We start from the raw sequence: 23,675 nt of genomic DNA on the forward strand, positions 1-23,675 counted from the left end.
TTTTGCTATCAAATTAATCCCTACTTGGTTATGAAGTCAATTACGACTGAAGACTAGTTTAATTGCTTTCATTTCGTTATGTATCTATTGGTTAAAATCTTATATATAGAAAAAGTATAGAGGGACGACAAAATTATTCCCGTCATGCAAGAGCACGAGACTAGCCCTAACCAAGATGGCGGAGTCGGAAGATTCTGGAAGCGAACTGATCAAAATTGTCGTCAAAACTCCAAAAGATAAGGAGACGATTGAAATTGAGGCAACTGCTACGATAACAGAAGTTAGTATGCTCACAACACTTCCATTTATTTGCGTTCAAAGGCCTGTTTTAGTAGGTTATTTTCGTCAGAAAGTGCCGAGATTTCTACATGTGGATACGTAGCCATTTTGTTAGTTCCGAAAAATTATGCCGTGACATGACAGAAGTCGCAGTAGATTTTATTTGCCGACGCCTGTACAAAATTGAGTAAGTCTGGTCACAAATGTGGTTTCTTTTTGTACAGAAGCAGCTTGAGTAAAAATCTACCTTTCTTTGTATGATTTTATAACAAATGGCGGCAGTATAATGCGATTATGTTGACGCATGACCGTAGCAGCCGACCGGTCAACGTAATCACGATTAGTAAACACCGGAAGAATGATTTGACGAGTGACCACTCCATTTATGTTGTTAACGGATCATCAGACATATGCAATTATTCCAAATCCAGAGCTGTACATATGTATGTATGAGTAAGCTGAACGCCATATCTAGTTTTATCTAAATATGTTTTTTAACATTTAGCTTCAGGCTCATGTGATCAGACTAAGATACGGTAAATACATAAATACTTTTAAAAGTCAAACTACATCTGTAATGTGGCATCTCTGTAAAACTCTAGAGAGCTCAATCGTAGCTTTGATTCATTTTGATTGTAGTTTTTATATCATATTAAAGTATCAAAATACCATCTTTTCACATTTTTGCAACAGTACAAAACATCTTTTGTTTTACCAAATTTTAAGGCGGTTCCAGCTTAGCATATTGAACATAGATTTGGTTGTGACGCAGATGAATGTCCTCTTTCATGTCAGAAATAGGGAAAGTACCTCGTCCTGAAACCATTTCTTTTGTCTGCTCTATTGTTTTTTAACATCTCAGTTTGGGAAGCGCGTTACTCCAGTGAAAAATTTAGAATTGCTTCAACAGTCACATATCATAGTAATCATAGTACACCAAAATGATGAAATGAAGAACATTTTGTTTGTCATGATCAGAAAAAATTCTGTCAAGCGAAAGCCATATTTGACTGATGTCTCTCTTTACTTCGTAGTCCGTAAAATAAGTATCTGTGTTTGAAATGTTCAACGAATGTAATTGTATTGAAGCCTTTCATGATTAAAATTAATAAAAGCTCAATGTTTTTGTTGTCTATTTCTCCAGTTCAAGGAGGCCATTTCTCAGAAGTTTGGGCAGCCAGTTGAACAGCTGTGCCTCATCTTTGCGGGGAAGATTCTGAAGGACCATGAGACCTTAGAGAAGATAGGAATAAAGGATGGGCTGACTGTTCATCTGGTCATCAGACAAAAGGTCGGGTCCCAGCAGGTACCTGTTGCTACAAATGTTTTCATATACATGTTCTTCCTCTTTAGTCTTTTGTTGAATGCAGTTACAATTACATAAACTCACAGTTCTGTAACTGCATTTAAGTTCGGTAGATTTGATTTCGCAGGACTTAATGAATACAGAACAACTGATAAGTAGAACATCTAAATGATACGCTTAATTCTGTGTCCTGACAGAGTGGAGCAGGAAGTTCTACTCCAGCAGCCTCCAGTGCATCCCCAGCCCCCGCAGCTGCTGCTGGAGCTGCACCTGGGACTCCAGCTGCAGCCGCCCCACAGCCTGCTCCAGCCGCGGCACCGTTCGGGCTGGGCGGGATGGGAGGCCTGAGTGGGCTGGGCAACATGGGCATGGGGTCGGCCAACTTCATGGAGATGCAGCAGAGAATGCAGCAAGAGGTGAGAACTAAGGGTGGGGCACATTATAGTTTGGTTTTAAACCTGGTGATCCAGAAATCTTGTCCAGTCACTGATAGTTAATACTACCAGAAACATCTGACTGTTTCCAAAATCTATCCAGTTGCTTGAGTAACTGTTTTCTTGCATACCTTATTCATCTTCATCGACAGAGTTTGGCATGATTCAGGGCTGTCTCCAGGATCCATCTCTCTGTCTTGGGATGGAAACTTGCTTCTTTGGACGTGCAAAAATCTTACACCATCTTTAAAAAAAGAATGAATTTGATTATTTGAAATTGATGAAAAGATTTTTTCGTAAGCTCAAAACGACAGCTTTAAGAATGAAAATCAACAATGAGGGCTCCCAAACAATGAGTGGGATGGAATAAAATTTACAGCTGGAGACAGCCTTGGCATCATTACTTGTTTGAATATTCCTGTATTGGCAATAAGACAATAATGGGTATCGGTAAGACAATTTGTAACATATGATTGGGCTAGGATAAGGCACTCCTGAATTGTGATGTCTGTGTTGTTTCCCCCAGCTACTGCGTAACCCTGACATGCTGACACAGATGATGGAGAACCCGTTTGTGCAGAGCATGATGTCCAACCCTGACCTGCTCAGGAACCTCATCGTCAGCAACCCACAGATGCAGCAGCTCATGGAGGTGGGTGGGAGTTACACATTCAGTCTTTGACGTGATAAGTTGAAGTGCATACATATTAACATAGCCAGAATAGAGAAATAAAAGGGAATCGTTCAATTACTATCCTGTTATGTTGTGAAGAATTCCTTTCCAAAATCTTAAAACTTTTGTGGTCGTTTTATTTAAGGTTTTGATCTCTCCACTGCGAATTCATGATGCCCCAAATATGTGTCCCTTGTATGACTGCTTTATTTAGAATTATTTCAACTGCAGATTCTAAGTGCTCAAAATCCTACATTTTCCTTCTACCATGAAGTAAAATCTCCATGAAAGTAAATGAATTTATAGTAGTTGAAGAATTTAAGATTTACATATTTGCCCTACAATTCCTCAAATGACAAGTACATGTATGTTTATTACAGTCACTTAAACCTGATAAGATTAGATTTCTCCCTCTTAACACATGTAGTTGGATGTACCCTCCAAGAAGAGGCTTTGGCTTGGCTTGTTTTGGGTGTCTTTTTAGGCATTCATCAGGCTTTCTATTTTGTCAGGTTTTCTTTTTGTTCACCTGTCAAACAGACAGCAAGTATACCTGACAAGATAGAGAGTATGATGAAAATGTGTAAAAATCCAAAACATGCCAGAGCCTAACCTCTGCTTGGAGGGTAAGGAGGATGACCCGACCCCTTTTGATCTCATTATGTAAATAAATGATTGTGATGTTTATTTGTATTTGCACCCCTGGAACAGAGAAACCCAGAGATCACCCACATGTTGAACAACCCCGAGTTGATGCGTCAGACCATGGAGCTGGCCAGAAACCCGGCCATGCTGCAGGAGATGATGCGCAGTCAGGACAGGGCGCTCAGCAACCTGGAGGTCAGGCTTGGCATCATCTGAATTAGGACTAGTGCTGTGCATAGCCAACAGCTTTGTGAACCTTTAGCACACTGAAGTAGCCATTTGGCTACCAGCTCTATTGGTTATGGGGTTAGGCAGCAGGTATCAAGTACTGTATCAGGGAAGAGTAAAATATTGAAATTTTGGCAGTTGTTGAAAGGAGAAACAGGAAACAAAATGAAGGAATTTTCTATTTAAGTTCTATATAAGAAATGGAGTTAAAAAGATGAGGCATTTATGTTTAACAGCTTTGGGAAAAATATCAAACCAAAGGATTTGAAAAATGTTTAAAGACTTTGGAAGAAAATCAAGCATATGAATGTGAAAGTTTTCCATTTTTTTCTTGCAAAGCTTTATACTGTCCCTCATATGTTAACAAATGGACATCTTCTGTTGTGTTCTTTGTGTTTTAAAGCAAAAAGAACAGAAAAACTCTTCACTTACATGTATGCTTGCTGTCCAGAACTAAAGCCTAAAGGACTCTTTACTTGTGTTTCCCCCAGAGTATCCCAGGTGGCTATAACGCCCTGCGGCGCATGTACACGGACATCCAGGAACCCATGATGAACGCAGCACAGGAGCAGTTCAGCAACAACCCATGGGCTTCACTCATGGGCGGTGGTGAGCAGTTATCATTTTCTCCTTGAACACTAAGACACAGTTTGAGGTGTTGAGATGCAGTATTAGCCACCTTCCTAAAGCACAGCTGATTGTCTGCAGCTATAATAGATAGTTTCAGAAAGGATATGACTATTGAAGTCAAACTCCCACATAATTTCTACTTGCAAAGAGATAAAGAAGCAGCCATGTGACTAGGGTCTGGTTCGAATGTCCTGTAAAGATGGTTTGAACAGAGGGTTAGTCAGATTGTCAGCAGAACAAAAAAAGGAAATCCTTGATGACACTGATCAATATCATTTCCCTGCAGAATTCTCGCACATGGTTTCATTGTAGCCTGGTATCCTGACCTATCATAGGTGCCAAGTCTTTTTGTCCCCTTACACAAATACAGTATACGAAGAGTCTTGGCAGCTATGATATGTTTGGATAGCAGTCCAGTTTCATTTGTTGGGGAGAAAGAAAGATATTTGCCAGCTGATTTTCTTCTGAACCTGATGTGATAACCAAATATTTTCACCCCAGGTACCAGTAACCCCCAGCAGGGTCAGGAGAACCGAGAGCCCCTCCCCAACCCCTGGGCAGCCCAGGGCTCCAGTACCACGGCCGCCACCACCAGCACAACAACCACCGCCAGTACTACAGCCAGCTCACCTGCAGGACAAGGACTGCCGGGAGGCCTGCCTGGTCTGCCTGGAGGAAGTAAGGAGAAACATGCTTTCTGATACAGTATTCTGTGTTGTTTTAGGAAGCAAACCTTTTACCATCCAAAAGAAATGCATTCAGTGTTTCTTGATCATACAACTATAAGTTTTTGAAATGAAATGAAATGAAATGTGACCCATATCCCTGAAGGTACCTTGAGTATAATCTCAGGGCTATTCATGCAATGGGCTGCCGTTTTTATGCACCATCCGAAGTGACAAATGTAATCCCTTATATATGTACCTTGGGATTGTACCCTCACCCACAGATCCACAGAATTTGATCCAAGCCGTGGGGTTGTATTGCCGCTTGCGCCACAGGCACATGCCTTTGATTTTTACTTGTCAGGAAATGGGGATCTGTTGAAATGATTTCAAGTTTTAATGAGGATGTTTTCTGCTCAAGTCTAGGAGGTGCCTTGAGGGCATGTTAGGGGAAGGGCTATCAACCCCTCCCTGTAAAGAATATACCCTGCTACTGAAACTTGTTGCCCTAGGTGTCACTAGACACTACAAGCGTCTTAACGAAGGAATAAACCCCAGCCTTTATGTGCCTGTGTTTGTGTTTGTGTTGCAGTTCCCACATCAGGCATGTTTAACTCCCCGGGGATGCAGAGTCTGATGCAGCAGATGGTGGACAACCCCCAGCTCATGCAGAACATGCTGCAGGCACCATACATGCAGGTTAGGGGCAGCCTGGTGTCCACATACCTTTCTTTCCGTTTGCTCAAAAGAGTTTAATACATTCCATCCTTCAAATTATTTCAAATTCATTCTAGGAGGAGATGTGTACAAATAGGTAAATACATAAAAGAGTGTTAGACCTTAGAAGCAGTAGTGTAAATGATTACCCTGGGGGCCAGACACCGTATATCGGCTAGCCACCAAGCACCGCACACGCGCCCAAGCTTTCCCGGGCCACCCACCCGCTGTCCCCCGAAGACCGACCCCGCCCCGGCCCCTCTCTCCGCTGTAAACCCAAGATCTGCTAGCCATATACGGAGCCTGGGGAGACGGCTCTTGCTGTCAGTTTCTAGCACAGGATCTGTGCTAGAAAGTTCTTCGCGCTATTGGCCTGCCGGTAATCCCCGCACAGCGGGACGCCACGTGTTGATTGGGTGCATTTCTGTGGGCTTCTGTGGGCGAGGTCACTAGAGGCCACTGGCTACAAGGAGTTGTATGCTCTGCTATGAGAAGATATCACGTAACTCACGTTACGATTGAAAATTCAGTTAAGCAAAAATAGAAGACAATGGCCGTGGCTGTTGTATATATACTGTAATAGCACAAGTAAACAAACAGTTAATTTCTGCCTCTAACGTTAGCAGGACAACAATCCGAAAGAAACATTATTAGTGCCTTATCCCTCGGCTTCTCTATCAATCAAACCTAGAAATCTTGCAGAAACGACCCAAATACAACAGAAAGTACCGAAGCGAAGGAAGCACCGCTAGAACAACATGTTCAAGTGGGACGTAAAAAAACCTGCAGTAACTCCGCAAGGCCTAGTCCAAATTATGAACGCCAATCAGCCAGCATGGAAAACATACAGGCTTTATTGTTAGCTAACAGTACTGTATAAGATGAAGTCCTCTCTGGTGGGATTTGTTTCGGAACCAGAACGTCTCGTGGGAAGAATGTGTTCCCGTGTTGTTGTTCCCGCGCCCGGCAGACGATATCAGGCTGTTTCTCCCGGGGAGGAGTTAAAACACGTTGTCTAAAATATCTATCTTTTTACGTATGTTGATAGAGTTTAATATTTGAATACTAAAATCTAAGCATAAGAGTAATATTGGTGTTACTTTATTACTGTAAACTTTCGTATCTATAATCATTTGACAATAGTTTCCAAGAAAGTTCCCCCTACACTCAGAATAGACTCCCCCAGCAGGCCGCTGTGTTAGACCACATGTTGCAGGCATGTTGTGACATAGATCTACGTCCTACGGTGTTTTCCCCCAGAATCTTCGTAATTTTGTCGGTAAGAATCCCTCCATAGAATATAACACTGCCTTTTACTTTACAATGTACTAATACAGTACCATGGTAAAGGAAGCCTCCCTTTGACTGGACATGTCGGCGAACATGAGTGACAGATCAAACCCTTTGCGGCAAGCCTGCTCTCCCTTTGCCATGTGCCGATTGACTCCCGAATTGCGTAAGATGACGACCTGCGGTTCATGAATATTTAAGCAGGCACGGGCTGATTCGCTATCGCCGCAGGGCGGACGACCAATCCTGCCACCGTGCAGTCGGCTTCCAGCCGTGCGCGCGGCAATAAATCATAAACACTTCTCCACCTCTTGGACGGCCAAAGATAGCCGTCTCCCCAGGCTCCGTATATGGCTAGCAGATCTTGGGTTTACAGCGGAGAGTGGGGCGGGGTCGGTCTTCGGGGGACAGCGGGTGGGTAGCCCGGGAAAGCATGGGCGCGTGTGCGGTGCTTGGTGGCTAGCCGATATACGGTGTCTGGCCCCCAGGCTAGTAAATGATATGTTAGCCTCAAAATGTTGCTTTTCTCTTATGCTCGTACATTGGTTAATTCATTTACATGTATGTCCACTTGTTTGTTTGCACATATAGTTGTGCAAGACCTTTCGAAAGTCCTTTAACTTTTGTTATCCCAATAAAGGTTTGTATTCCAGAAAATATCCTGCTGGTCAATTTGCATAGTGGCCAGTTGTAGATGATTGTAATCTACCCACCACTGTACCCATAGTTGCAAGTAAAGCATGCATACCCCTCCCCCCTCAACCAGAGCAAAAACCCTTCATGTCAGGTAAAACAAATGGTTAATTTTATAGGCCATCTGTATACCTGTACTTGCCAAACCATCAAACCAGTCAAAATGTTCATGACACCTGTTAGTAAAGGGCAGAGGTTGCTCTGTATCCACTTACTTTACAAGGAAGTCTGAACAGTTGGTTCAAGCCGATGTTCTTGCTTTGTTAGCGAGAGGAAAGACAGTGAAGATGTCCTGTTTGCCTTGCAGAGTATGATGCAGTCCATGGGACAGAACCCTGAGATGGCTTCCCAGATCATCGGTAACAACCCCCTGTTCCAGGGCAACCCACAGCTGCAGGACCAGATGAGACAACAATTACCCACCTTCATGCAGCAGGTAAGCTTGGCATGTGTGCAAGTCAGCTAGGATAGCTGAAAAGTTAAAAGGACTTCCCAAAACTTTCCATCCATCCATCAGTCACAAAGTACATTGCCGTAGGGGCAGCCAAATGCTCATCAAAAGTCGTCCACTCTCTGCGCTCCTTCACTAGTCTGCCAATCTAGTTTGTTGTTTGTCTTGAGTCTTGACCATTCTTTTAGGTCACTTGTAGTTGTACTTGACTGATTGGAACGCCCCCACGCCGTACACCCACCACCTTTCTCAAAACTTTTGACTGAACAAAAAGGTGATAGGCCCATGAGGATGGTTTTTGTATTGTTACCATTACAGATGCAGAACCCTGAGGTGCAGGCAGCCGTCACCAACCCCCGTGTGCTGCAGGCCATCATGCAGATCCAGCAGGGCATGCAGCAGCTGCAGGCAGAGGCACCCGTCCTGCTGCCAGGGTAAGTTCCTCACCTACACACAAACTCTGCATGGTAAGTTCCTCACCAACACATAAACTCTGCAGGGTAAGCCCCTCACCTACACACAAACTCTACAGGGTAAGCCCCTCACCTACACACAAACTCTACAGGGTAAGCCCCTCACCTATAAACTCTGCAGGGTAAGCCCCTCACCTACACACAAACTCTGCAGGGTAAGCCCCTCACCTATAAACTCTGCAGGGTAAGCCCCTCACCTACACACAAGCCCCTCACCTATAAACTCTGCAGGGTAAGTCCCTCACCTATAAACTCTGCAAGGTAAGCCCCTCACCTACACACAAACTCTACAGGGTAAGCCCCTCACCTATAAACTCTGCAGGGTAAGCCCCTCACCTACACACAAACTCTGCAGGGTAAGCCCCTCACCTATAAACTCTGCAGGGTAAGCCCCTCACCTACACACAAGCCCCTCACCTATAAACTCTGCAGGGTAAGTCCCTCACCTATAAACTCTGCAGGGTAAGCCCCTCACCTACACACAAACTCTACAGGGTAAGCCCCTCACCTACACACAAACTCTGCAGAGTAAGCCCCTCACCTATAAACTCTGCAAGGTAAGTCCCTCACCTACACACAAACTCTGCAGGGTAAGCCCCTCACCTATAAACTCTGCAAGGTAAGTCCCTCACCTACACACAAACTCTGCAGGGTAAGTCCCTCACCTACATGTATACATAAACTCTGCAGGGTAAGCCCCTCACCTACACACAAACTCTACAGGGTAAGCCCCTCACCTACACACAAACTCTGCAGAGTAAGCCCCTCACCTATAAACTCTGCAAGGTAAGTCCCTCACCTACACACAAACTCTGCAGGGTAAGCCCCTCACCTATAAACTCTGCAAGGTAAGTCCCTCACCTACACACAAACTCTGCAGGGTAAGTCCCTCACCTACATGTATACATAAACTCTACCAGGGTAAGTCCCTCACCTACACATTAACTCTGCACTTTTATCAATGTTTTGCTTACTCTCTCTCAGTCATAGAACATGGTCTAACATTACAGTAAGTTGTGACCATCTTTCATTTTTGACATAGCATACTGTACAACAGAATTTCTCATGATATTTCTTGTACATTGTATCTACAAAGTCGCATATTCTACCAAAGTTGTTGTAGAATATTCCAAGAGTTTTAGAAATGTAATTTCATAGTTGTTGTTTTTTGGGCCATATGAGGAAACACAAATCCTAGTGGTTTTCCTCAGTCAGAAAGCCATGGTCAGTGTTATTTATTTCTAGCCATGGTCAGTGTTATGTGTGTGTGTTTGTGTGGTTTAGGCTTGGTGTTCCTTCTCCCAGTGTTCCCCCTGCGGGCGGTATGCCAGCCTCGCCTGCTGCCCCGGCCGCCTCTGCTACAACATCCTCCAGCACAGACTCCACCACAACCATCACATCTACTCCTACTACTACTGCCAGTGCCAGCACCACCTCTCCCAGTGCAGCAGTGCCCCCTGGTGGTCCCACAGAGGCACAGCAGCAGCTCTTACAGCAGATGTTACAGACACTCGCAGGAGGAACTGCAGTAAGATGCTTTAGTCTTGACCTAGCCATAAATTTGCGAAGTATAAAAAAAACTATACAATTAACAATGTATGATTTTTTAATTTTTTTTTTACTTTCATAGTAGTCTGTATTCCTACCCTAGGCCTGTTTGAACAGATTGTTCGAAAGATTCTTTGGAGGAGACAAGTAGATAGTATTGTAGTGAAAGTCTCTACCAATAATGATTGTACCCTTCGATCAATTATGACACGTCCTGTAATGTTTTGTTCCAGATGCAGCCACCAGAAGTCCGGTTTCGTAGCCAACTGGAGCAATTAGAGACAATGGGATTCGTCAACAGGGCGGCAAACATACAAGGTAAACACATAGTTATACTTTATACAAGGTACACATATGTTAGGGTAGAGTTTGAGATCTGGCAGAGTCGCTTGTAGAGATCCTTATCGGATCCTCTGTCTACAGAGACTCTAATCAGGATGCTGGGAATATGTTTGGGTGGTCTGTCCATTGAAGTTGAAAAGTTCTGACTGTCTTTTGAGAGAATATCTTAATTGGTAGAATCAGTGATTCTGCCAGATTACAGTCTCTACCCTGACACATACACATTGTACTCTTTTACTATTTCATGCTAGATGGTAGTTTTTAAAGCAATGTTACTCACTACCGATATCCAACAATGCTCTCCTACTCCAAGCATGTAGTACAATTTTGTTTCCAAAAACACAGACCATTTTTCTTACCCATGTTATCACCATCAATACCTTCTTGTGTTTCAGCTCTGACTGCCACAAATGGTGACGTAAACGCAGCGATAGACAGGCTACTCCAGGCACAATGACACGCGCACACCCAGACATAGTAGTCGTTAACGTCTGTACAGATTCTACCGTGACAGAAGAGGGCACAATGACCCTCAATAGTAGGGAGTGTCTTCCGTAAGGATGAGTCAGAAGAAAGATTTTATGTCAGCAGGTCTAAGTGCCCAGGTGGGAATATGTTTGTAAATGCTTACAAAAGAGGGCAAGAGGACTGTATCAGTTCTTCATGGAAGGAGTCATGTAGGAACTAATGACAAATGAATAGTGAATAGCTAAGACATGGGTAATGACTAGTTGTGTAACATGCATAGATTTGCTACTGTTGTACCCAGATAGGTGGTAGAAGCACCTCTCTTAAGCATTTTTGTTCCATGATTGTGGCTTACACCTAGTGAACTGTTACGCTTTTCATTTTACAACATTTCAATAAAGCCTAATCTCCAAGCAGATCCTAGGGGGGCAGCTGGATGTTGTTTGGCACATGTATACTGTCGTCTGCTACCGTAGGATCTGCTTGGAGATTAGATAAAACCCACAAGTCTTAGCTAGAGCCATCATACTCATAAACCAATATTTTGAAACCGTTTCCTTGCTGTGTAGACCTAGTAGGTTCAGCCCAGGTAGTAAATTACTATATACATGATACTTTGGTTTATAACATATATAGAACATCACTACTGATGTGTAACTGATTGTAGAAGTAGTAGCTGTTACAAATATGGTAACATCTTTATTCACAACTAGAGAATGAAAGTAAGAAGTAAATGGACAAATGCACTAACTCCTCAAAGAACACATCTACATTTAGAGATTTTGAATGCACAAAAAACATTTCCAAACACACCTGTCAAGATTCTATGTACAGCATAGGGTACGTTGGGCTTTGGGTACAAAATAGATCTTTAGCAATTCTATGTTCTTTCTTAGGAAACAGGTAGTAATATACTGTGAAATTGTTGTAGGCAAAGCTTAAAAACAGCTAGTCTCTGTATGTAAAAAGATCGCTCTAAATTCTGGAGAGGTTGTGTGAATGATAATGTCTTAGTAAATGCTATCACACATTAGGACAGGTGTACATGATAAATTCATGTGATAGTTAAATGGCCTTACAATGGATGTAACTGGTGGTAGTTGATAAGATTTTGTAGTGCTGTAGGATTGTTTCAACACATTTTATGTTGGATTTTACCTTGATTTATAAGTTTAAGATGTAGCAATGTTATGTTAATGACCATGGCCTATGTTACAGTGCAACATCATTATTTTGGAATTAAGATATGTACATTTTTAGAGAGGGGAAAATTACAATGTCTGATTTTGAAATTGTGAGAAAGAGTGAATATGAAGGGGAGCCACCAAATCACAGTGTTTAGGAGTGAAAAAAAATCCACCATGTTGGAGTGATTCTGGTATGTTGTATTTATTGTGCATAACTTCATCACTATGATAATCTCTTATGTCATTCAATACAGTGTTTGTCATTTCATATGGTAACATGCATTGAAGGAGTAATTATGCAGAGGGCCAACTACATGCCTCTGGCTTCTGAATCATATTGCATACAATCCTGCAAATTGACATCGGTTTGAAGAGTTCTTGGTTTGGGAGACTTTTGTATGGGATTGGACTTACAAAATACCATTGTAATTGTACTGAATGATGTGTACTGTATCACGACAGAAATAAAGCCAGTCTTAAGTGATTTTGATCTCCTAGTAGGTGTACATAATTAATTGACTGACGACTTTGCTCACTCACTCGATGATTCTGATTGTGTTTGAGTTTGTTCAGTTTACAATATAAAACTAACATCAAAAAATGTAGTTAAATCTCGGCCAAGATTTTTACCAGACATGACTTTAAGGTAAGACTGACAAAGACTCTACATCACAGATGTTCTTAATTGTGCATGAGAATAAACTCTTGATATACAGAGGAGTTTATTTCTTTCTTTGCCATGTCTTGCAATGTTACCTTTATTTGTTAAATGATTTAGTTGTCACAAAACTTGAACAACTCCTTTAAAACAAGGGAGGAAAATACTCATTTTGTGGAAGAATGTAAGTTATCTTTATGGCATATTCCTTTAATTAACAACACCCAAACAATACTCTTAACTAGCACCGACTCCGTTTTATCTCTGCCTGTCAGGGGCGCAACTAAGCGGATTATGAAATCATGGCACCATCGTAAGATCTCCAAATTTTGCTTTGGCTATTTAACAGCGACTTCTAGCAATCAATGAAATAAATGCAGTCAATGAAATAAACCTCATGTAAAACCGTAGGCGCTTGTGGAAGCTGGACGACAAAATAATAGAAGATCATACCTACAAATTATAGACTGGTTATATCAAGGAGGCTAAGATCAGTTTTTAACCTCCTTGGTTATATGGACTGGTTTAGAATCTACTGAAAACACTGTCAGTATATCATTGACGACAAACCCTGTGTTTATATGGATGGTATTGTGGTTGTGCACAAGATATACTTTTTCTAAATCTTATCATATATTAGGAATATGGACTAAAATGATATTGTCGTTCATTGCTATAGACAATTTGTTAACATTCTTTCAACAAAATCAAAAGCAGGTATTTTCTCTACTATATATTGTCTATATCGATATCTCACTATTTTGTGAAACATGCCGAGGTTGGAACTTTGGATCGGACCTCGCAACAAAACATGTGCAAAGACATTTAGATCTAGGACACATGGGAACAATGGGAAAAGTCGTGACTAGGAAGTTTACTTGAAAATGACATGAGCTATTGGGGAGTTCGCCATGGGCTAACCTCTGACCAATGGGGGCTCGCCATTGTCAATCCCCATGACGTATTCCCGGAAAATTTCGTTGGCGAAGACTGCCGAAGATGACATCATCACTCGAGTGGCGTGAGGAAAGTGAGTAGCGGTTGAACACACCCGTCCACACGAGCACCAAGTCAGGTATGTGTCCACACTGCCATTAACTTTGTATCTTGTTGTTTGACAGTTACTATAAGATATCGTAATAAAAAGACGTGGATTGTGATAAGTAAGAGATGCGCTATCGCTTGTGAACAGTTGTTAGTGATATACTAACTTGTGTGGTGTGTGACCGTTATCTTAGCGTGGGGGTGCTGTCACGTTGAGCCGGGCGCCATGTGCTTTTACTCCGCTAGTTGTGGAAAACACTGCTCATGTTTGCTCTGACCAGAGCAAGCCGACACAGGCGTATGCTAGTCAAGAATTACAACTAGAGGCCTTATTTGCGGTTGAAATGTAGGATACAAATATGTTGTAATTTCGGTACTTTGTGAGTTGATATAAAACGCTCTTTCTGAGTTATACCAGGCGGGCTCCGGTCGCGTGTATTGGTTACAAACACATAAGGCATTGTTTCAACTGGTCGAATTCTTGGAATTTTTGCTGGACAAATTCGTCTGGTGCAACGGCAGTTTGCACGTCGACTGACCCCGCCCGTCTGATTGCCCGTGCTTTTCTATAGCCAGCAACAGCAGTAAGGTTACGGTGCCGAGGTGGGGAAGATAAACCTGTTTCAGTTTGGAATGTCACGATTGTTGCCAAGTTTGGCTTCACTGTCTGGATCATCGATACGGTCACTGGCGATGATGTGATTTCTGTGACATTCATGACTCGGCTGGAAAATAAAACCCACCAAATTCCTCGATCCGGCCACTTCCTGTCGAAGTTTGGTATCAGTAGCCGACATGCATATGTCCCGAGAGGCATCTCCTGATGGGCCCAACAGATGGAAGATATTCCCTTCCATCCCCTGTGGACCACTGACTCACTGCACAAACACTAGTTTTATTCACTGCCTATCGTATGTTCGCCGTATAATCCTTTGACCGCAAGGGGTTATGAAACGATCTCCTTTGAACCTTGAATAAAGTGCAAAATAATGACGACGTTTTGATTTACTCTTTATAACGGTGCAAATGAGGCCACGGCGCAGCATTTCGCTTTGCCCGTAAATATTTAGACAACGGCCGTACAGTTGTGAGATGGTGCGATGTTTTCGCTTCCGCCCTGCACTGTCTGGCCTGTTTCCCCACCCTCGCTGATTGAAAAATCTCCGCATTCCTCTCCACACAGGCAAGCAGACACCCCAGCCCTCCACATCTCACGGCCTGTTTCAAGCAGTACGCTAACAGTAGGTAAGTGTTCGAGCTGTGTACGTGTAATCCAGGGTTTTAAACACCTAAAACCTCCTTGGTCTGTCGTGCTCTTGATGTGACCCATTTGTAGGTCTAAAACGCTCGCTCGTGGAACAGGGAAGTAAAGTGAATGGATGAAAAGAAGTAGATCGAGCTTTTGTGTGGCGGGAACGCCGCTGAGCGCTGTGGGTCGCCGTCTGTATGCTCCACGCTGAAATTGTTTCGCCCCTCGCCCATTTAGCCTGAAAACAGTTGAAAAGAACCGGCGTGCTTTTTCCAGGGATCAAGGGGAGCAGAGGAAAAGGTCGCGGTAGGAATGAGATGATTATAGGGTTGCTCCACAGTCTGTAGTGTGTGTTGTCTCTACTGGAAACGCACGGTTCCTCAGACGACTGGTGGCCAAGTTTTGGACATGTTTTGTCTGGTTTTCTTTGTCCTATAAAGCGATATATTCATCACGCGACGTGAAATGTTCCTTAAATGCGCCAAACGTCGTCTCTCGTTTCTTAACATTGAATCTACAGTTTAAGTCTAATTTATGATAATTATAAGCTTCCAATTCTCCTTATCACATTAGAGCGTTATAATACTACAACAACGCTAGATGCAAGACTTGCACGTGTTGTTATTGGCAAATCTGGTGTTTGCGTGTACTCTTAGCATGCACCAGACTTTGGGACACGGGAATATTGGATGACTGTCTGAGTCAGACTAATCTGTGCACTTTTCATTTCCATCTGACCTCGTTGCATATGCTTGGGCATACTAGGGCAGTATGATATGACTATAAAAAGAATATTCTGCTATCTTGATATGAAAATCTGTCGTGATTTGATTGTCTGTTTTTCAAGGAGGTTATAAATGTTTTTTAAGTAGTTGCTCCGGTGCCCATATACATTTAAAATTGGTAACAAGCAAGCAAACCAGACAAGCATGCTTCCTCTCACATTATGTACCTCTTACCCGTGACCTTGGTACAATGCTGCGCTCATCATGACCGAGGTAACGATGTGTCGTGTAGGCTACCGCAGTGAAACGCGAAGTGCACACCGTTTCCATAACACTCCACGTTGCCATGCCACCGCTGCTACAAATATGCCCTCCCCCCACGTAACGATGTGTTATGTTAGACAATGGACGACGTTGCATTTCCGCTGTTATCTGTGAATAGTCTCCCACGCGAACGGAAATATTCTCCAAGCAGAAGTTTTAGTTTTATCTTAAAACCTCCTCGGCCGGAGGGCTAAGGGATGGCCTCGATTTTTTTTCGTCCGGAGGGGGGAAAGCGTTAGAAATCGCGGCCACTCCTCCGAAACCTCTGCTTGGAGAATAACAGAAGTTTGGCCGAAATATCAGGGAAAGGGCGTGGCACGTCTTAGCCGGGAGGTGGTGGGTGTGGGCTGCGGATGCTCAGTGGGAGATCGTTTGCCACTGGTGCCCCCCCCCCTTCCACCTCCTCCTTTGTTTATCTCAGGAGTAGCAAAACCATATGGCGACAATAAGATAACCACGATCTCCAAATAAGCAAAAATAAGATAGAGAGCTAGTGGCTCCTTCCCATGACCTATATATAGGATATCTCATGATTTATCTTTGAAATAACAATACATACAACCCTCAAGTTAGTTCTTCTAGATTTGGATAATTAGCCTAGTTTCCTGGGTTTATTTATACCGATACTCGGGTGTTATACGCTTTGTGAAAGTTAGAGACACATGTTGTTCATTAGGTAGGTAGTTCCAGGTCTGTGGTTCTTAATTTGTGATTGAAGACCGTTTGAGACAGATGGACTCATATCTGGGCCACGGGACAGACGTGATGATGGGGGAGGGCGACTCATGCTGCCCACATCTCTCAGCACACACACCACGAACTGCTGCTACTCTCCCAGTAGAGGTTCGGCGGCGGATGGTTTTTAACGTGTTTTTCGGCGTTTTTGTCGGACTTTGTATTTTGTCCCGTTCTCTTTATGTCGCCAAGCCATTAAAAAGAAACAAGACAAAATAGAAAGCCCGACAAAAACGCCTAAAAGTAAAAACACGTCAAAAACAAACCGGAGCCGAACCTCTGCTTGGAGAGTGACGCACTGTGGTTTAATAGAACATCGCACACTGAGCTTGCAACAACTTGGAACTTGAAAAGTTGCAACAACACAATGCATTGTGGGACAACAGACAGAAATGCTGATATTGTGCCCCACACATAACAAATGTATACAATACAAACACTAAAACATTAAATGCGAATCAATATAAGAACAATATAAAAACAGTACAGTGAATTTTAGGTAGATAGATGGAGAGGCAACAACTAGCCTCTCGTGACCGTATTCTCTCTGATACCTAGGGGGTCTCTTTAGACTAATTAGGCATTCTCTTATCTTCATGGGCTGATGGGAATGTGGTCGAGAAGCGGTAAATCATCTAGTAACGTCGTAAGGTTCAACTTCTCCCCTTTCTTTATGTGTCGTTATCGCTTTGCCCATGGCCTTGAAAACGTTACAATAAGAAACGTCCTGTCTTTTTTGGTACAAAACACAGGTCATTGACCCCTTTCCATCCATGGCGCGCTGAGACCTCGCCAATCCCCGCCTCGAGCCTGTAACATCAGACAGTACTTTAGTACTCAAACCTTCAGTGATGAAAAGTAGACTACTCTTGCCCAGACTTTCGTCCTCTATCTGTAGTATACTGTACCTACAACATAACAGAACACTGATACTAGTTACTCAACTAGATCTAGTTACTATATGACTATTATGAGGGAGGACAGTGCCATTTAAGTCAAAGCCACAGATGTGAGTCAAAGCCATGCAATATCATCATGCAAAGATAGTCGACCTTGTCGCTTTTTAATTTCTTTGCTAAACCAGTTGGGGTGGTCGGAATTTAACGTAAATTACAATGGACGGTGATTTTTATTCCTTGTGACAATGATAGACCGCCACTACGATCAAACACAGCCCTGGCTGACATGAGGCACGCCTGAGACGTGCCCAAAATCCGATCTATCTGATCACGTATCGATGATGAAGTGAGCTCTCCGCTGCATAGTTTCGGCTCCTGGACTCCATATTTGGTGACGTGGATGTCCCCTACTTCTGTGAGTCTGTAGTCATTACATCAGGTCATGATGACATCATACACATGGGTGTCAAAGTCACGAGGCGGGATGTAAGAAATCGTGCGTGAGTCATTTTTGTATTCTCCAAGCAGAGGTTTCGGTCGGGGGGCCAGCAGTGGCCGCGATTTTTTAACACGAAGGGAGGCAGACGTAACCTTACCTCTGCTTCGAGAATACGATTTCTCGACGTTACCCGCACGCAAACTCCATATAAGGTAGTGCGAAATTACGGTCACCTGTACTAGGCTGGGCAAAAATGTCCAATAAAGGTCATTCATTCATTAATATTCATGTAAATTCAGGGTCTTTGAGTTTGACAAGGAAAAGCATCGTCAACCATAAGTCCATAACCTACTTGCTTCAGCCAAAAGATGACAGAACTGAATGAGTGTGAATTGCGGCGCTGAGTCACAGACTATCTGACAGTACTTCACTTGATAACATTCCTGTGGTCAGCCGCTAGCATGCGTGTCGCTCTGAGAATGTTCTGATTTATGTGATCCCCTTGCTGACATTAGCTGCCCCTCCCTTCCCATAGACTATCTAATGGTGACCTATTTTCGGGTCAGGATTCACGAGGTTCGATCCGTGATAATCCAGACGGGAAGAGAGGAGAGCTCTAATCAGCTAGACTTCCTTCCGACTGCGGGTTTACTTATATCCTAATCTCCAAGCAGATGTAGAAGTCGGGCTTGTTTTAGCGCACAGTATTTGGCGGTGTTTTGTACGGTACTCATGAATTTTCAAGGCCTTTTACAGCCAGTCGGGTAACTGTACTACAAAATCACTGTCCGGTGAGTATCTTGCGTATTCTGATAAAGTCGTAACACCATGTCCCTGTAGCTCAATTGGTAGAAGCCTCACTGGTTCCAATTAGTTGGTAACTGGGAGACTTTGGTTCCAATCCGGGGAAGCGCATCCTGGTTGGATCTGCATGCGTCTTTCGGAAGGGGCGTAAAATGGCAAAAGTCTACAACCGCCTCATTACTCAGATGGTACTAGTACCTGCAGTACTGGCTGTACTTCAGATGAATATTGAAGGAACAAACTACAATGACCTTTGCGGTGTAGATAAAATACACTACAGGGTGTATTTCTGCCATCAGCACGCCCCTAGTCCCGATGTTTGTGTTGGAGTATGCTCTTGTCGCCAACTTAATGCTCAGAAAACAAACATGGTGGCGATGATTGTGATCAGGCATTTGGGAAAGGGCATGTTCCTTGAATTGTTATTGGACATTGGCCAATAGTGGAGAAAAGTCATCTACAAAGTTAGCCATAATAAAAAATACTCTACCTATGTTCGACAAACTGAGATTCCTATGTGAAACTATTGAGGTCAATTGAATATATTTTAGAAGGAAACACTTTTTTTCTGACTCACAATTCGAAAAAAGGTGTATCATGTCTCGCGTCTTAATACATGTAACTGTCGAAAACTTTCTAACTGTTTTCTAAAGTTCAATATGTATGCACGGAAGTTGGAATGCCTCTCGCAATGCGTCACCCGATCAGGGCTACTTTCGATAAAATCCTGTTGTTTATTTTCCTGGACAAAGCCCATTGAAGTATTTAGGGAGAGGCCGACTGCCAGACTCAGACCTCGTTGGATAGAACCGGGTGTGTCTTACAACAGCGGCCATGCCCAAAATCATGTTACATGTCTATCATTGTTGTTGTAAAATCTTGACTCGTTCAGGAGGATGACTAACAAGACCAGATGTAAAGGCGAGTAGAGCGAGAGATGGACGTGACCTAGTTAGTTGTTTCCTCAGGCGCCTGACATGCCAGGCTAGGCCAGCTGCACCTGGCCAGCTGGACGACATTCCCAAACTATAGCGTCACGAGTGTCCAAAAACTAGGCCTCTCCTGACTTTTAACTTGAAAGAATACATCTGGTTTAAAAGGGGTAAATGATGTTCAATTTTAATCCCCAAGCAGATCTACGGTGGCTATAAGACTGTATCCAACTGGCAAAGGGAGTTTGAGTCGCCACCCAAACTCAGAGTCTCTTTGCCAGTTGGATACGGTCTTATAGTCACCGTAAATCTACTTGGAGATTATTTCAATTTCACAGTTCAACGTAGTTTCTGCTAGTATGTATTCATCATCATCATCAGTCGACGTTTGTATTACTGTCCATGATACAGAAAATATGCTATAGCGGCGACCATTATCTTGTCTGGTATGCAGTAAATACGGTCCTATCTAAAGGAGTCTGATGAAGACTATGATTTATAGTTAGATCAAATATTAATGATATAGAGTTTCCGCGAACATGCCCTTGATCAATCCAGGCTGTAGTTACCCTTCCCAGCTTCTGTCTTGCCCGAGGATATGGGGCAAGTTGTGTCTGGGTTCACGGTGCGATATCCTCTAACTCTACAGATCTAACGAGATGGTAACGTTACTCTCTGACTGGCGCTTTCTTTCACCCTACAAGGCGTCATCTAGATAGCTCAATGTGCTATGGTGATGTTTGGATTGCCATAAACTTCGAACGTCGACAACGAAGACCGCATTGTAACGTCGACGTCCAACACAACTAGACCCTCTTCACTCTTGTTTCCATTTCATAGAAAAGGCATCTAGTCTCCTCCATACTTAGAACAAGTTCGCTCCAAGCCTACAAGTATGCATAACCTATGGACCTTCATGTTGGCAATGTGCTGTGACGGGTGTGGCACGAAATGTGTTACAGTTATAAATCTTTTCACCAGCCTCTACCACGGTGAAACACATGGTTTGGCTTTGCCGGGTGGAATGTCGTGCTCTCGGGACCTGCTACAACACCATACTGGTGGGAAACACGCTTATCGTACACTAATCAGTCAGGGTGAACATATCAGAACTGTGTAAAGCATTGGGAACAGACTTTCCCATGTGCTGACAAGAGGCCTTTTTGTGACAGTTGAATTACAGAACTTGAAAGTGCCAACATAACCCAGGGATTTCAACACTCCAGAGATTTCAATCTACATGTACGTGTACTTGCATCTATTCTCCAGGCGGAGGTTTCGGTGGGGGTGGCTAGTAGGGGCCACGATTTTTTTCATTGGCCTCCCTCCAATGAATTTAAAGAAATCGCGGCCACTATCTTTGCTTGGACAATACTGGCATCTGCATTATAGTTATAGTTCTTATCGTAGACAGATCCAAACTGGGGCGCTCTGAGCAACATCCATACATATATTTATAACGTTTCACTCTACATTTTCTGCAGGATAAAAATGCAGCGTTGGTTGGTTCTACTTCTGGCCCTGTGCCTAGCAGCCGTTCACGTTTCCGTAGCCCAGTCGCCTGTCCCGGCGGAGGGAGGGAGCCCTCCCGAGGCGCCCCAGTCCCCCGAGGCGCCGGCGGCTGAGGACGTGGAGGGCACGGACGCGGAGGAAGATGTCGGTGACGCAGGCACAGACGCACCTGACGACGGCACAGATGCACCAGGTGCGGTACAATTGAAACACGGTGGCCCAAAACTGACCTTCACCTTCTAAGCTTCGTCTTCCCAAAACCGCATACCGGCAATATATTTCTTACCACAAATATCCGGAAACACACACAGACAAATACACAGCCAGACACGCCCAAAACAATAGCTCCATTTTTCATAGAGGTAAAAATGAAATGTGAAACCTAAAGGGACCTGGAGTAAAACTTTTAGGCTAGGTTAAAAAGTCTTTAGGCTAAGATAAGATACCTTTTTAGGCTAAGATAGCATTTTAGGATTAGCATTCTGACGAATCTTTGTCACTCTTTGAACACAGGTGAGGGCACGGCCGCACCCATGGCCCCTACGACAGCAGCACCAGAACCAGAGGAGACCACGCCCGCTGCTGGCTGTGCCGCCATCGTAGCGAACTCCCTCCTGGTCTTCAGCACCGCCGCTCTTCTACTCACCAGGCAGTGATGACGTCACGGGAGACTCAAGATGTGACTGCATGGTGAATTTGGTGCTATCCCGTCGTGCCTTAGGCGCTTGTGTTCTGCTCAGAACATGGAATGATGTACAAAGTTGCGAATGACGGCTGTGCCAATGATTTGGGCTCTGGTGTCGGGAGTCGGTGCAATTTATTTCTGTGCGACAGAGTCCGATGATTCCATTTCCGTTAAGCTTTAAACTATAAGTGTGAGCGAACGAAGTTTGCACTTATTTATTGTGCCAAATGCAGAGATTAGAGTTAGCATGTTGCAACTGAAATATTACATGTGTGCTGGTACTACTGCCTCCAAAAAGCTGGCTCATATATAGAAGTACGTTAGCCCGGTAAAAAGGCTCTGAACAATCCGTTCTCGTAGCAGTGTTAAACGTTACCTGGGCACATATATCGAAAGTTCATGTTGAAGCTTAAGGAAAGACACGGTTGTACAGAAGCCTTTTTACCTGTTCAAACACATATCCTGTACGTGGTGGGAGGTTGTTAGAAGGCCGAGTATGACTCCCCCTACCCGGGAAGCGAAGCTGACATGACCTCCCGGGGGGTGGGGACGATCGGCCTTTAACAACACCGCAACAAAACGTAAACGGTCCAAACGCTATGAACGACGCAAGTATGTTTTAGCTTGTTCGTTTCAAATGTTTATACTATGTATTTTGACATAAATAAACAGCCCGATAGAGGGAAAACATTCTATGTCAGTTTCTGAGTCGATAAGTTTGTGTTTTTTTGATTCTATGTGAAAACATTGTACAGTAATAGGCATGTGGTAAATATATTGATTGATATACGGAAATTTGCCGAAGAAAAGTTATTAGTACACGGCGACATACAGAGATCAAAACTTATACTAACATTGAAGCAACGCTTGCATTGGCTTGAAGAATTCAAGAAGCTAGGCCCTGTAATGTGTTTGCCAATTTGCACAAATTCCAGTCACAGAGTACTGGTCTTCCAGACATAAACAAGGCGTGATTCGAATGTCCCTGGCTGACTCCTTGCGGCTGCTGTAATAAGTTATAGTGTCTCAGAAATTTAGGCTAAGCAGTGGCTGGGCCAGCTCTCTCACAACAACCTGAACTTCAAAGCCACTGGAAAGGTTCAAAGCCGATCAGCACAAACATCCATTCCTCTCCAAATTAGGAACTGGACAGCTTCCAACGACACACAATGACTAGTAAATGTCAATGACATCTGTACTGACTACAATCCAAGTTGCTATGGAGACCGTTATAGAGGGTAATGCTTACAGTGGGGAACTCCGCTTGTTTGTCGCTCAGTAGTGCCCATCTCGGCAGTGCTGCTAGTGTGTTTCTGAAATTGCACATTTGGCCAACGGTCAAGTTGTAGTTAGCTGTAAGGGTACAGCGAACCGTAAAGATCGGGGATCCGACAAATACCATACAAATAGCCTTGTTATGTTGGAAAGAGTTCGAAGTTGTTGACATATTTGAAACGAGAGGTCGCTAACCGCTCGCAACCGCAACGGTTTAAGAGCCTACCAGCGATCTCAGCTACACTATCCGGTTACAGTTAGTGGACAACTTCGGGTTTTAATGAAGCCGGACTTGTACCAAAATAGCCTGTATGTCCTTATGAAGGGGGCACTGGGAGACAGTGTCAACAGGTCATCATGTCTTC

At 43.5% G+C, this 23,675-nt stretch overlaps 2 protein-coding genes and 1 long non-coding RNA gene across 6 annotated transcripts; all 3 read left to right on the top strand.

Moving 5' to 3' along the window:
* The first annotated feature begins 58 nt into the window (after window positions 1–58).
* On the top strand, window positions 59–12,744 carry LOC136428061 (ubiquilin-1-like). Of its 3 annotated transcripts, none has more exons than XM_066417322.1 (13): window positions 59–280; window positions 1,424–1,585; window positions 1,783–2,001; window positions 2,546–2,671; window positions 3,404–3,532; window positions 4,057–4,174; window positions 4,697–4,873; window positions 5,453–5,559; window positions 7,868–7,996; window positions 8,330–8,445; window positions 9,769–10,012; window positions 10,266–10,350; window positions 10,770–12,744. In XM_066417322.1, the coding sequence occupies exons 1-13, from the start codon at window positions 176–178 to the stop codon at window positions 10,829–10,831; spliced, it is 1,779 nt and encodes a 592-aa protein (XP_066273419.1). In that variant the 5' UTR covers window positions 59–175; the 3' UTR covers window positions 10,832–12,744. The 3 variants fall into 3 exon arrangements, with proteins under 3 accessions (XP_066273419.1, XP_066273421.1, XP_066273420.1); XM_066417324.1 differs by having other exon boundaries at window positions 9,790–10,012; XM_066417323.1 differs by having other exon boundaries at window positions 138–280; window positions 1,424–1,570.
* LOC136428068 (uncharacterized) lies at window positions 8,714–9,762 on the top strand. Its single transcript, XR_010754571.1, has 3 exons — window positions 8,714–8,840; window positions 9,042–9,136; window positions 9,271–9,762. It is a non-coding gene; the product is annotated as an uncharacterized lncRNA (long non-coding RNA).
* Window positions 12,745–13,637: 893 nt separating the features above from the next.
* On the top strand, window positions 13,638–22,730 carry LOC136428066 (skin secretory protein xP2-like). 2 transcript variants are annotated; one of them, XM_066417329.1, is made up of 4 exons: window positions 13,638–13,762; window positions 14,915–14,976; window positions 21,323–21,543; window positions 21,864–22,730. In XM_066417329.1, exons 3-4 carry the CDS (start codon window positions 21,330–21,332, stop codon window positions 22,004–22,006), a joined length of 357 nt encoding a protein of 118 aa, XP_066273426.1. In that variant the 5' UTR covers window positions 13,638–13,762; window positions 14,915–14,976; window positions 21,323–21,329; the 3' UTR covers window positions 22,007–22,730. The 2 variants fall into 2 exon arrangements, with proteins under 2 accessions (XP_066273426.1, XP_066273427.1); XM_066417330.1 differs by lacking the exon at window positions 14,915–14,976 and having other exon boundaries at window positions 13,671–13,762.
* Window positions 22,731–23,675: the final 945 nt, after the last annotated feature.

This window comes from Branchiostoma lanceolatum, chromosome 2 (assembly GCF_035083965.1).
Source record: "Branchiostoma lanceolatum isolate klBraLanc5 chromosome 2, klBraLanc5.hap2, whole genome shotgun sequence".
Taxonomy (NCBI): Eukaryota; Metazoa; Chordata; class Leptocardii; order Amphioxiformes; family Branchiostomatidae; genus Branchiostoma; species Branchiostoma lanceolatum.